Source organism: Chlamydomonas reinhardtii, chromosome 2, assembly GCF_000002595.2.
Source record: "Chlamydomonas reinhardtii strain CC-503 cw92 mt+ chromosome 2, whole genome shotgun sequence".
NCBI lineage: Eukaryota > Viridiplantae > Chlorophyta > Chlorophyceae > Chlamydomonadales > Chlamydomonadaceae > Chlamydomonas > Chlamydomonas reinhardtii.
This window is the reverse complement of record NC_057005.1, coordinates 1796150-1808751: the sequence shown is the minus strand read 5'-3', so window position 1 is coordinate 1808751 and position 12602 is coordinate 1796150. Positions and strand designations below refer to the sequence as shown.

The following is a 12602-nucleotide window of genomic DNA, read 5'->3' as shown; positions in this document are numbered from 1 at the left end:
GAAACCCGCTGCCGCCGCATCTTTCATCCCCAAAATTTTTCCGGGGGCTACGCCCCCGACCTATGCACGGTTCGTGTCAGGCCAGGGGAGTGGCCAGAGGCAAGCCATGGCTGGTACTGAGCATCCGGTGTAATGCCAAACAAGGTTGTCCAAACTGCAGCGTGCCAAATGCGGCTGCAGTTGCCCCCAGCCCACGTTTCGGCTCAGGCACAGCAAAATATTCCGCCGCACGGCATGCGCCATTGTTACAGCGTGCGGGGTGAGGTTGCTGTTGCCCCCATCCCACGTTCCGGCTCTGGCACAGCAAAATATTCCGCCGCACCGCATGTGCCGCTGTCACAGCATGCGGGGTGAGGTTGCTGTTGCCCCCATCCCACATTTCGGCTCCGGCACAGCAAAGTATTCCGCCGCACGGGATGTGCCCTTGCAGCGTGAGGGCTGAAAAAGCACCGGCTCTATGGCTCCATGGCAAAACGTGGCCCATCCCCAAACCCCAGCGCCCTCTCTCACGCTCATCACGCTCACCCACCCACGGAATGTCTCCCCTAGTAGAAGGCTGCCCTATCTTGGTGTGCCCCCATGGTGCCAGCAGGAAACGGCCGTAGATAGACCTTAGTCACCCTTGCCTTGGGCCCGAACAAGTGACAGAAACGCCCTAAAATGTCTTCTGCGAATCTCAGAAAGACCCCTCCAAACCTGAAGCGTTTCCACAGATTTTTGGCCACAGGAATCAAAAATTTCTTCCGCCGGAGGCGTTTTGGGGCAAATTTCTGTCGAAAAGAAGGAAGATACGAGCACTGGGGCCGTCTGAGGCTCTGAGCTCGCCAGCTAGGCATTCCCTTGGCCGCTCCAGCTCTCTTCAAGTGCAAGGGCAGTGGCCCCCAAGCGCAACAACCCGCGCAACTTATTACTGAACCTGTTAGCGCCCTCCATGCCATTCCAAAAGCGCCGCTATGCTTCAGCACCGGCAGATACACACACCTCTGTCCCAAGCTATCCGTAAGACCTGCACCCTGCCCTGCAGTTGTGGCATTCGGTCCAGCTTCACTGCTTATTGCTTACCCTAGCAGGAGCCAGCCTTCGCCTTCGCAAGCTTACGGCCGGCTCTGACAATCCGTCCTTGAAGTCGCAACGATGCCGCAACGCTTGGCACTCATTCTGTGTTCAGATACCATACTAGCAACTGTCTGTACGTGCTGCGCTTCGCCTGCCAAAGTCAGCCGGAGCTTCGCTAACGACCCTCAACGCACATCAAGACCTCAGCAGATACTCCGCCACCACCACCGGCACCATCCAAGCATGCCGCCACGTGCAACCCCCCTACGGCCTGTCAAATAGCTCGGCCTACAAAGACCACGCCTCAAGCTCACGACGAGCACGCCGCCACGCGCGCGCCCGCCTCCGCCACCGCCACGGCCACACCGCCCAGCTGCAGCTCTGCTGCCAGGCAGCCCTGCAGCGCAAGCCCCGCCTGCAGCCCCACGCTGCGCTCCTCCCAGCCCGCCGCCGCGCCGCCGGGCCCGCCCACCGAGCACGACATCAGCGCCCCGTGCACGCGCGACGCCATGCGCCCAAGCACCAGCCGCCGCCGCAGCCGCGACCGCTCCGCGCCCTCGTCGGCGCCGACCACCGGTGCCGCGCCAGCGGCACCGCCGGCGGCGGAGCCGCCAGCGGCAGCGGCTGGGCCGCCCCCGACCCTGGGGTCCAGCCCCAGCTGCGCCTCCTGCACCTGTGCCGCAAAGCCAAGCAGTTCCTGCATGCCCACGCCCGGAGGCGCGGCGGCCGCCGCCGCAGCCGCCGTCAGCTGGCGGCCGAACAGCGCCAGGAAGTTGCCGTACAGGCCGCCGCCAGCGGACCAGGCCGGCAGTGCCGCCGCAGCGGGCTCCAGCGCCGCCACCAGCGCCGCCAGCTGCTCCCAGGCGCCCGCCAAGAACAGCCCGGGCGCGACGGAGGAGGAGAAGACGTTGTGCGCGGCCGCGACGGAGCCGGCGGCCAGCAGCGCGGCGCAGCGGCCGGCGTCGTCGCGGGCATAGTGGGCCCAGGTGGCGCGCGCCTCCGCCAGCAGCGGCGCGGGGATGCGCAGCGTGTTGGTTAGGAAGGCCTCGCGGGTGCTGCGGACACACCAGGGGAGTTGCGGGGCGGATGCCAGAAAAGGTCAGGAATCCCATGTGTCAAGCAAGTCGTAGCATAGCGTAGCAAGACAGCATGCGTAGTCGCACATTCAACCCGGTTCCAGCAGCAGCCTCACGTCACTACGGTATAGCCGACCGTCCACATGCCAGAATTGGACACCTTCCATGCGTCGTGACAGAACCTGCAATCCCTTGCCAATGCACCGCGCACCTGTCGCCCATCCACTCGGGCGCCGTCATGGCGAGCAGCTCCCGGACAATGCGTGTGCGCACGGCCGGGCTGCGGCCCGCGCCCTCCTCCTCCCCGTCCTCCCCAGCCCCTCCACCCGCGCCGCCCTCCTCGGCCGGCAGGTCGGGGATGGTGAGCGCGACGTACAGCGCCCACTCGCACAGCCCGCCGGCCAGCAGCAGCTGCGAGATGAACTCCAGGGTGGTGCCCAGCAGCTCGGACTCGTAGGCGGGCGGCGGGGAGCCGGCGTGGGCGTCGGCGCCGTGGCGGCCGGCGGCGGCGCCGGGCTTGGGCAGTACCTGGCAGGCCTGTGCCGATCAGGTGGGTGGGCGCGGATGGGTGCCGGGTGATGAGCGGACGTAAACAGGCGGTGCGACGGATGCGGCAGGCGTGCGCGCATGCTAGCACACACGCCCGTGCCCCCCCCCACCCCGCCGGACAGCCGTGCACACCCCGCGCCTCCACACAGCCTCTTGCCCCCTCCCCCACCTGCAGCGAGGTCATGAGGTGCCACGCCAGGCTGTGGTCCAGCGGGTTGGGGCTGTAGCCGGCGCATCGCAGCAGCCTGCTACAGCCGCCTCCAGCCAGCCAGCCCTCCCGCGCGCGCTCCGCCGCTGACGCCACGCCGGGCGCGGTGGCCAGGCGGCCGTCAGACAGGCAGTCGGCGGTGGCGGCGGCGGGCGTGGTGCTCCACAGCTGCAGCAGCTCCCACTGCACGTCAGTGGCGCCGCCCGAGCCGGTGCTGCTGCCGGCGCCAGTCGCTGACGGCTGCAGGCCCTCCTGCAGGCCGCGCGGGTTGAGGCCGGAGGCCAAGACAGGACAGTGAGATGGACCGACACTCGATAGCGTCCATCGTGACTGCTCCCAACCCTGCACCCAATCCCGGCTGCACCGGACGTACACCTCGTCTCTGTCTATTGCAGCCATTCATCTAGCACCCTCAACGCCCCACTCCTCTCACATACCACTCTTACTCCCCCTCCTCCGCGCCCGGCTTGCCGGCCCCGCCCGCGCTCTCACCACGTGGTAGGGCGCCGGGTGCGGCACCACGCCCGGCTCGGTGTGGCGGTCCATGAGGTAGCGCTGCAGCGCCGTCAGCGGCGAGGAGGTGGGCGCCGCCGCGTACCACAGCTGCAGGCCCAGCAGCCGCCGCCAGTCCAGCGACAGCAGCCGCTGCGTCTCCAGCACCTGCAGGGTGGGGGTGTATGACACACGGGAGGTACATACATGATTAGGCACGAAACGGTAAAGTTGTGGCAAGGCAGTTGCGGCGGCGCGGCGTTGTAAGGCGGCGAGAGGCACGTAAGGTCAGGCTCAAGGCGGTGCACATGCTTCAGGGCGCGCTAGCAGGCCCAGCACGAGGCATCGCGAGGAAGGAGCACACATGCAGAGAGGGGCCCCGCACCTGCCCCGCCATCAGGTGGTAAGCGGCCAGGCGCTCCGGCGCGATGTGCTCGCTGAAGCCCTGCTGCCGCCACAGCGTCAGCTGCGCCGCCAGCTGCTGCTTGGCTGAGCTGCGGCCGCCCGCCTGTTGAAAACATGACAATGGACATACATATCAGGTCAAACCACTCTTGTGCTTGCATGGGTGGTAAACAATTCCATCCAAACACATACGCAAAAGCATGCAGGCCACTGCCGCTGCCAACGCACCCGCGAAATGAGCAGGGCCAGGCGCGTGTCGCCCGCCGCCACCGCTGCGCCCGCCGCAGCTGCCAGCTGGTGCGCCGCCAGCAGGTGCAGCGCCACCGCCGCCGGGCTGCTGCCATGCGGCAGCGCCGCCAGGTCCTCCTCCACACGCCGCCGCGCCTGCCGCTGCAGCCACAGCCCCAGCGCTGCGCGCCGCTGCAGCGCCGCCAGCAGCGTGCGCGGCGCCGCGGGGCCATCGCCTGCGGTGCTGCCGGCAGCGGCCGCTGCCATGTCGTGATCGCCGCTGTGCACCAGCGCCAGCGCATTGCCGGGGGTTGCCGGCGGCGTGGACAGCGACACGAAATCCGCTGCGCCGCCGCTGCCGCCGGCGGCCTCCTCGGGCACCTCACCGTCAATGCGCGCAAACAGCACCTCCACCAAACGCCACGTGTCGATCTCATGGCGCAGCCGCGCCGCGTCGGGATGGTCCGCATCCACGGCAGCCGCCGCCGCGGCGCCGCCGGCGGAGGAGCCGCCATCGGCTGCGCCACTGCCGCCGCCGAGCATGCTGTGCAGCTGCTGCTCGCACACGCGCACGTAGCGCTCCACCAGAACCGCCAGTTCGCGGTTGTCGACGCACAGCCGCCAGTGCGGCGGCACCGCCGCCGCCGCCGCTGCCACCGCCGCGGCGGCGCCGTCGTCCGCCGCATCCGTAACCGCCACGTCACCGCTCGCATCCGTGACCGCCACGTCACCGCCAGCCGCCGGCAGCGACTCGCGCGGCTTGCTGGCTGCCAGGTGGACCTCCAGCGCGGCGCGCAGGCGCTCACGCAGGGCCTCCAGTCCCTCCGCCTCCTCGGCGTCGGCGGCGCCGCTGCCCGACACCTCGCGGTACGCCGCGCCCTCGCCCTCCACGCGGACGCGCGTGACGCAGATCTCGGTGGCGGTGGTGGCCTCCGCCGCGCCTGGAGGGGTGGGTCAGCGGTATGGGGGGCCAGCAGGCGGGACTAGTTCAGGCGACGGCGATGGGTGCGTGCGGGAACCCGCAGGTCTCATGGAGCCAAACCCTCATGGAAGTGTGGAGTCAGTAGGGGGCGCACCAGGACAAACACATGGTGCTCGTCCCGGGCTAACGCAGATCGCGGCGCCCTGTCGGGCCAACTCACCCGGCACCACCAGCTTGCCACCGGGGCCCCAGCCGACACGGAAGGAGCGGCCCATGGCCAGACCCGCGTCCGTCAGGTAGCGAGCCGTGGCCACTTCCTGCAGCGGCAACGGCAACAGGAGGAAGACACGTGTTGCCTTCAGAATCACCAGGGCGGTGCCAGGCAACCATTTCCAAGGCATGTACGGTAGCCGCACGTGCTCCCTGCCCTCATATCTACTTCCCCACAGCCCCGCCACACATGCCAGCTATCCCAGAGCGCCCGGCCGCACACCTTGAGCGGGAGCACCGCGCCCGCGGCGCCCTCCGGTGCCGACGGCGACGGCCGCACCGTCACCGCCCGCGCCAGGGCCAGGCTGATGGGCGAGCCCGCGCCCGCCGCGCCCGCGCCGCCGCCGCTGTCTCCGCCGCCCACCTCTGACAGCAGTGCCGCGCCGCGGGCCATGACCGCCGCTGCGAGTGGCGGCAGGGAAGGATAGGGGCGCGAGGGGCGCACATTCGTGTCAACAGCCACAGGGAGCAGACGCCCTGAGCAGACCGCCCCAGCCAAGCAGGTGCTGCTCAGCCCATGGCGGGCCGCATGCTGACTATGAAACAGCTGTCAGGCCAGAGCAACTATAACAGATGGGGAGCACCTACCTGGTGCGCCAGCCGACAGCGCCGCCGCCGGGCGCCGCCACGTGGTCGCCATGGGGCCACTCGGCGCCGCGCTGGTGGCGCCGCCGCCCTCACGCAGCGCTGCCGCTGCCGCCGCCGCCGTGGCGGCGCCGGCGCGTGCCGCCTCGCCGGCCCCGCCCATCGGCAGCGCCCCGCTGATCATGGAGCCCGCCGCCTGCAGCGCTTGCCTGTGGTGTTGGTGATGGTGGTGGTGCGGCTGCTGCTGCTGCTGGTGGGTCCAGCCATCGCCCGCCACCGCAGCTGCGCCGCCGCCGCCGCCGCCGCCGCCGCCAAAAAAGGCGTCGTGCAGCGCGCGCACGCGCACGGGGTCGTGCGCAAGCGATGCCGGCAGCGCGTGCTGCAGCGGCACCGCCGCCGGGGCCGGCTCCGCCATGGCTGCATCGGCGGCGCCGCCGCCAAAGCCGCCGCCGCCGCCGCCCAGGGCGATGGAACCAGTGATCACAGAGCCGCCGGCGGCGGGCGGTCCCACCACGCCGCCCGACACCTCGGCCTCGGCGGTGGGGTCGTCGCCGAAGCGCAGCTGGGCGCGCGCCTCGGACATATCCTGGTCATCTGTGCGGTGTGGTGTGGTGTAGAAGCAGGTATGTGAGTGATGAGTGGACCGCGTGTGTTGGAGCCAGGTTGCGGGTCGTGAGATGCCTGTTGGCGGTGACGTGCTGCGGTGCTGTGTAGGGTGTTGGCTGTTGCTGCGGGCGGCTGGTTGTCCTTTTGGGGTTGCCGGCGCTGATTTCAAGCAACGGCAAACGGCAGTGACAATGAGACTGTTTGGCGCCGGTCGAAGGCCAGCATAAGTAGACACGGATGCAAGAAATGGTTTTATGGTCACGACCGGACCCTGTTACAAAAGCAGGCAACCGCTCCTTCGCTCCGCCACGCCTCTCCCGCCTGTAAGTGCACGCTCTCGCTCACGTACGCTCTTAACGTGATTGTACTGCTCGTTCAACCTAGATAGGAGCAACGCCAAGGTATTCGACTGGGTCCATGCGGGTTGCTGTAGCCCTTCGCCCGTTGCTGACACCGCGCTATGAGTCTTGCACGAATCCGCCACTGGCATGTCACCTACGCTTGTCATGCCCCTCACCAACCCTCACCACCCACAACGTGCTGCCTCAGGCGCCCCGGCCCTTGACCCCACACCTCGCATGCGGTCGATACGTCTAACGCATCTGACGTGCGCCCATGTCCGATTCCCGCTTTGTCCGGCTGAAACCGCACTTTCAATTCCACACAAATGTTCTGTCTTCCGCTACAGACTACATAATAAGTCACACCCAAACCGCAACCTGCAGAGGCAAACTTGGCACCCAGTAATAACCTAGTATAAGACGAAACGCGTCCAAGCTGGTCCAATCGCAAGCTGTCCGTCCAATGCGCCCGTCACGCCGCGGTGTACAGTCGCGGTATCCGTCTATCGCCACCAGAAGCCCAGCCGCCCGTGCCCGCCGCTCCAGTCCACGTCACACGGAGCCGCCACCTGCGCACCGGGAGGGTGGGCAGTGGGTGGGCGCCCGCGTGCCGTGAGAAAGGAGCGACGGACACGGGTGGCAGAGCCTCGAGAGGACGGAGTGCCGGCGAAGCGGTGGTGACGGGGTGCTTCGCGCGTTTGGACTGCAGCTAGGCAAAGCACGCACGCAGTCGGGAAACAGAGGCTGCCGCACTAGTTTGGGGCGGGCACTTGTCATGCTGTTGCAAGCAAGATTGCGCGCACGTTTGTGCAAAGCCTCATGTTGGGGTTCCAGTGAGATTGCAAGCCGCGCCTTAAAGTTGGTTGGGCGCCGTCAGCACATCGCGATAAACAGGTCATCCAAGTGTGCGTGTGCTGGCGCAGTTGGCATCATGCAAATGACAACGACGGCGCGCTTGCCATAGCACCTCCATGCCAATGTTCGTTCGATGCGCGCTTGTCTTTACTGGACGGCTTCAAGGCCTTTACGCTGTGTTGCGTCCATCTGCATTTTCGCGCGTCGCTATACGCGCTCATGATGTCATCGCTAATTTCCTAGTCGCATTCATGTACATGTCGAGGTGGGCGCTGGGGCAGCATGCTTAGCCGCGTGAGTGCGTGCGAGGCACGTTGCATCCGGTCCCTCGTGAGGCCCCTCCCCATTAGGCCCGGCGCCAGCGCGGCAGCCACCACCACCCACCTGCCGCGCCGCTGGTCGCCTCCGACGCCAGCCCGCCCTCCGCGCCCAGCAGCCTCCTGGGGCCCACGCTGGGCTCCATTCCCGAGTCCTCCGGCATGGCCGCCACTGCCAGCGCGCCCGCCGCACGACCGGCAGCGCTGGCCGCCGGCCCGCCGCCAAAGGCAAAGCCGCCCAGGCCCACACCTGCCAGGCCGCGACCCACAAGGCCCGCAGCAGGGCTGGCAGCCGCGCCCAGTGGCACATTGCCGGCGCCCTCCTCGCCGTCGGCGCCCATCAGGCCAAGCCGGCCGCCGCGAGGCGGCCGGGCGCCCGGCGCCTCGCCGACGCCCTCCTCGCCGACGCGGGGCGGCCGGGCCAGCGGCGCCGCCGCTGGCGCCACCTCGCCCTGCACCCCCATGCCGTCGTCGACGTAGTCGTCGTCCTCGTCGAGCAGGCCGTAGCGGCTGAAGTGCTCCACCTCGAACTTCCACACGCCGCCGTCGAGCTTGTAGGACACGAACTTGGCGCCCATGCGGCCGCACATCTGCCTCAGCGCCTTCTCGTACGCCTGGGCGCGCGGGCCGTCCCTGCAAGTCAGACACAACGGGAAAGAGCAACAAAGTTAAAGGCGCCTCAGACATACACAAGCATTACAATGCGACCGGCTGCTCTAAGGACCCAGGAAGCGACTAGCCAGACAGCGTAAAAACGCGCCGCTGTCTATCACTCTTACTTGATCAGGGCGCCTGTCTCCTTGTCCTTGCGGTACACGCCGTACAGCGTCAGCTCCGCGGGCTTGTTCAGGCCCTGGCCCTGTGGCGGCTTGGTGGCAGGGTCGGGGTAGCAGGCCACCTCGCCGTAGCTGATGGCCACAATGTCCGCGAGCGCCAGGCCGCGCACGTCAACAGGCACCACCCAGCGGACCTGCGCGGAGGCACAGGGCGAAGAAGGCAACAACATCAGATACGGTAAACAAGCGCACAGATATGGCTGGGTCGAGTAGTGCGGCAACCGACGCAATGCTTTTGTGGGATGTGAAGGAAGCAATGCCAACGCCAACCACGCGGCAGCTGTCTTACCTGGCCGACGCCGGCGCGGGAGACGGTGAAGTTGGACACGGCCGCCAGGTTGGCGGGGTTCTGGCTGTGCAGCAGCCGCAGCTCATCCACGTTGGGGCTGAAGGTGTAGCCCTCGCTCACCAGACGGCCCAGGCGCGGCAGGTGCGCCTCCGACGGCGGCGCGTCATGGAAGGCGGGGCCGGAGGCCCCGCCCGCGCCCGCGCCACCGGTGGCGTAGCCATTGGTGTAGCCGTTGTGGCCGCTGCCGCCGGTGCGCGCGCCGGCAGGTGTCTCGGCGTAGCGGTCATCGTCGTGGCCGTGGCCGTGGCCGTGCAGGTGCGGGTCATGGTAACCATCGGGCGGCGTGGCGCCGCCGCCGCGGTGCGACGAGGCCGGCCGCGCGGGGGACAGGAAGCTGCTGCCGCCGGCGGCCTCGGTGGACGGCGGCGGTGCGGCGATGAAGAGGCGGTGCGGGTTCTGGCGAAGCGGCAGCAGGCCGCTGCCGCCCGCGGCGGCCGCCGCAGCAGCGCCGGCGCTCCCAGGCGCCTGTGGCGTCAGCAGGTCCGATGAGGCGCCAGCCATGCCGCCCATGACGCCGACGCCGACGCGGGCGCTGGCGCCCAGCACGCCCACAAGGCCGCCGCCGCCGGCGGCTGCGGCGGCGCCGCCCAGGTTGAGCGGTTGCTCGGAGCGTGCGCGCACCGAGGCGCCATAGCGCACGGGCGTGGCGCGCAGCGACAGCAGGGGACTGGCCTTGCTGGCGCCGTTGCTGATGCTGCCGTTGCGTGCGCCGCGCGTGGTGATGCCCACCTTGGCGTCAGGCACCGCGGGCAGCGAGCTGAAAGCGCCGTAGGCGGGCTGCGCCACGGTCGGCGGCTGCGCCTGCGCCGCCGGCGCCGCGGCCGCCGCGCCGCCAAACAGGCCGCCGGTGGGCGCCGCCGTCTGGCCCAGCGTGTTGCCGCCAAACAGGTTGGAGGTGAACGACATGGTGCCGCCGGCCGCAGTCGAGGCGCCAAACAGCGACGGCGTGGCGGCGGGCGCGGTGTTGAAGTTGAAGGGCGTGGAACCGCCAAACAGGCCGCCGCCGGTCGCGGGCGCCGTGGTACCAAAGGGCGTGGTGGTTGCGGCGGGCGCGCCGAAGGGCGAAGCCGGCTTCGCCGCCGTCGCACCAAAGGCGCCAAAGGTGCTGGTGCCCAGGGCAGAGGCGGAGGAGGCGCCGCCGAAAGGCGAGCCCACGGCCCCAAAGGCGCCGGTGGCGCCAAATGGGCTGGGCGAGGCTGCGGAGGCCGGCGCACCGAACAAGCCGCCGCTAGCAGGCGCCGAGGCGGCGCCAAAGGTGCTGGGGCTGCTGGTGGCGAAGTTGAATGAAGACGCCGGCTGCGAGGCGGCGCCGCCGAATGGGGTAGCCGCGCCGAAGGCGCCCGCGGTCGCGCCGAAGGCGTTGGTGGTGGCCGTGTTGGCGCCGAACAGCGAGGGCTGGCTGGCTGGCGCCGCACCGAAGCCGCCGAAGGCGGATGCCGTGGCGGCGGGCGCCCCGAAAGGATTGGCGGGGGTTGCGGCGGCGGGCGTGGAGCCGAACAGCGACGGCGTGCTGGTGGCGCCAAAGGCCGGCGCGGAGCTGGCGCCGAAAGCCGGCGCCGAGGAGGCGGGCGCGCCAAAGGGGTTGGCCGCCGGCGCTCCGAAGCCACCCGCAGCGGGCTGAGTGGCGGTAGCGCCAAAGCCGCCGAAGCCGGTCGTGGTGCCGGGGGCGGGCGCGCCGAAGGCACCGGCGGCCGCCGGCGCGGGGCCGGCGCTCTGGTTCTTCACGCCCGCCTCGTAGTCCTCCCAGCGCAGCTCCTCGTGGGACTTGGCGGCGCTGGGCGGGTTGTAGTTGGACAGGGCCGAGATGGACATGAGGAAGGTGACCTGGCCCGCCGGGGCGTCAGGGTCCTTCGTCTTCGAGTACGGCACATTGCGAGTGCCAGTGGTCGGGGCGCCGGGCGCGGCGGCTCCAAAGCCACCAAAGCCGCCTGCCGCGGGCGCGCCCGCGGGCGCGCCAAAGGGCGAGGGCGCGGCCGCAGGAGCGCCGAAGAGGTTGCTGGTGGTGCTCCCTGCGCGTCGACAAACGGCAAAACGTCAGTCATCACAGTCCTAGCCGCTTCTCAAATGTTTGGGTACTATGTTGGTGCTTGCGATCCAACGCAGGTCGTCTATCATTACACGCCCAAACCGACTTACCAAAAGGGGCCGCGGGCGTCGCAGCAGGGGCGCCAAACCCTGTCGCTGCAGGGGCCGCGCCAAATGCCGCCGGTGCGCTAGCGCCGAAGCCGCCGGCAGCTGGTGCGCCGAACGGGTTCGCTGCCGCCGCAGCCGGTGCACCAAACGCCGGCGCACTGGAGGCGCCAAAGCCACCAAATGCCGCCGCAGATTGCGGCGCGCCGAAAGCCGGCGTAGAGGTTGCACCGAAGCCCCCAGGTGTGGGGTTCAGCGTGGTTCCAAACGAGGGGGCAGTGCCCAGGCCCGCGCCAAATGCGGGCGCGGACTGTGCCGTAGCTCCGAAAGCGCCAGGAGTCTGCATGGTATGGCAAGGCAAAGTGAGAAGCTGCAAGAAGCTGGAGCTGATGTAAACTGCGACGTGTGCAAGAGCTCGCGCGAGAGGCTCACCTGCGTGGTGGCGCCGAATGGGTTTGCAGGCGCCGCAGTTGCCCCGAACCCACCGAAGCCCGCAGGCTTGGCCGCAGCCTGCACAGGGCAGGGCCGTGATTCACTGGAGTCAGAACACTGTGCCCTTGTGGCCAAACCCCCCATGTCCTCGGGACTGCGCGGGCCTGGCGAGTGCCACCTTTCGAACGGACACCGGCCCTGACTCACCCCGAAGCCTGCAGCCCCGAAGCCGCCTGTCGTGGTCTGTGCTCCAAACGCGGGCGCAGCAGCCGGTGCCGCGGCACCAAAAGCAGGTGCCGGACTCTGTTGGAAGTTGTGGGGGCATGGATCGCTGTTAGACGGCTGTGCTCGCGGAACAGCAAATTGCGCGCGATTTACCTGGGCGCCGAACAGGGGCGCACCCGCAGCCGGTGCAGGTGCGCCGAACGGGCTCGCAGCTGGCTGAGCAGGTGCACCAAATGCCCCGCCAAACGGACTAGCTGCCGGTTGTGCTGGCTGGGCGCCGAACGCAGGCTGTGCAGCAGGCTGGCCAAAGCCGGTGGTGCCGCCTGGGGTTTGTTCAGGGCCAATTACAGTCACTAAATGCTATGACATGCTGCAAACAGAATAACAGGCTTACCAAATGCTCCACCGAACATTTCTGCTGGAGATCTCCTCCCTTAGCAGGATAAACCGTAAAAGGGCAAGCTGATGTTGATGCTGCTGACGCTACAAAACCATGTCGAGGTCGCAGCAGCAGCTGCTGCGTAAGCTTGTCTAGTTCGCCGGCTATCAGCTCTCTAGAGCTTCGTCAGCTCTGATTAGTTCTCCTAGAGTAACGTGGTTAAGCTTTAACAATAACTCAGCGATATATCGCACCTACAAGTACGCATTCGCCAACAAAAACCGACCTGGGCCCCGGCATGGAGCAAGGCTGCTCCCTGTCCCGGCCTAACCAATGTCAGG

The 12602-nt window shown here is 68.4% G+C and overlaps 1 protein-coding gene across 3 annotated transcripts; it reads right to left on the bottom strand.

Annotated features, from left to right (window-relative positions):
* Window positions 1–233: 233 nt before the first annotated feature.
* CHLRE_02g086887v5 (uncharacterized protein) lies at window positions 234–12489 on the bottom strand. Of its 3 annotated transcripts, XM_043059350.1 has the most exons (17): window positions 12277–12489; window positions 12036–12205; window positions 11865–11960; window positions 11658–11735; window positions 11232–11565; window positions 9036–11104; window positions 8690–8880; window positions 7978–8543; window positions 5795–6385; window positions 5430–5608; window positions 5157–5253; window positions 4015–4955; window positions 3767–3889; window positions 3382–3549; window positions 2851–3141; window positions 2344–2669; window positions 234–2111 (listed from the first exon to the last, which is right to left on the bottom strand). In XM_043059350.1, exons 1-17 carry the CDS (start codon window positions 12293–12295, stop codon window positions 1367–1369), a joined length of 6984 nt encoding a protein of 2327 aa, XP_042926984.1. In that variant the 5' UTR covers window positions 12296–12489; the 3' UTR covers window positions 234–1366. The 3 variants fall into 3 exon arrangements, with proteins under 3 accessions (XP_042926984.1, XP_042926985.1, XP_001701744.2); XM_043059351.1 differs by lacking the exons at window positions 7978–8543; window positions 8690–8880; window positions 9036–11104; ... (3 more) ...; window positions 12036–12205; window positions 12277–12489 and having other exon boundaries at window positions 5795–6609; XM_001701692.2 differs by lacking the exons at window positions 234–2111; window positions 2344–2669; window positions 2851–3141; ... (4 more) ...; window positions 5430–5608; window positions 5795–6385 and adding an exon at window positions 6660–7307.
* Window positions 12490–12602: the final 113 nt, after the last annotated feature.

What these genes read in the sequence shown, in the direction of transcription:
- CHLRE_02g086887v5 (XM_043059350.1), bottom strand. An exon ending in ACCTCATGACCTCGCTGCAG is followed by an intron (nt 2,670 to 2,850) that starts GTGGGGGAGGGG and finishes TGATCGGCACAG; the next exon opens with GCCTGCCAGGTACTGCCCAA. An exon ending in CCCGAGTGGATGGGCGACAG is followed by an intron (nt 2,112 to 2,343) that starts GTGCGCGGTGCA and finishes GTGTGTCCGCAG; the next exon opens with CACCCGCGAGGCCTTCCTAA.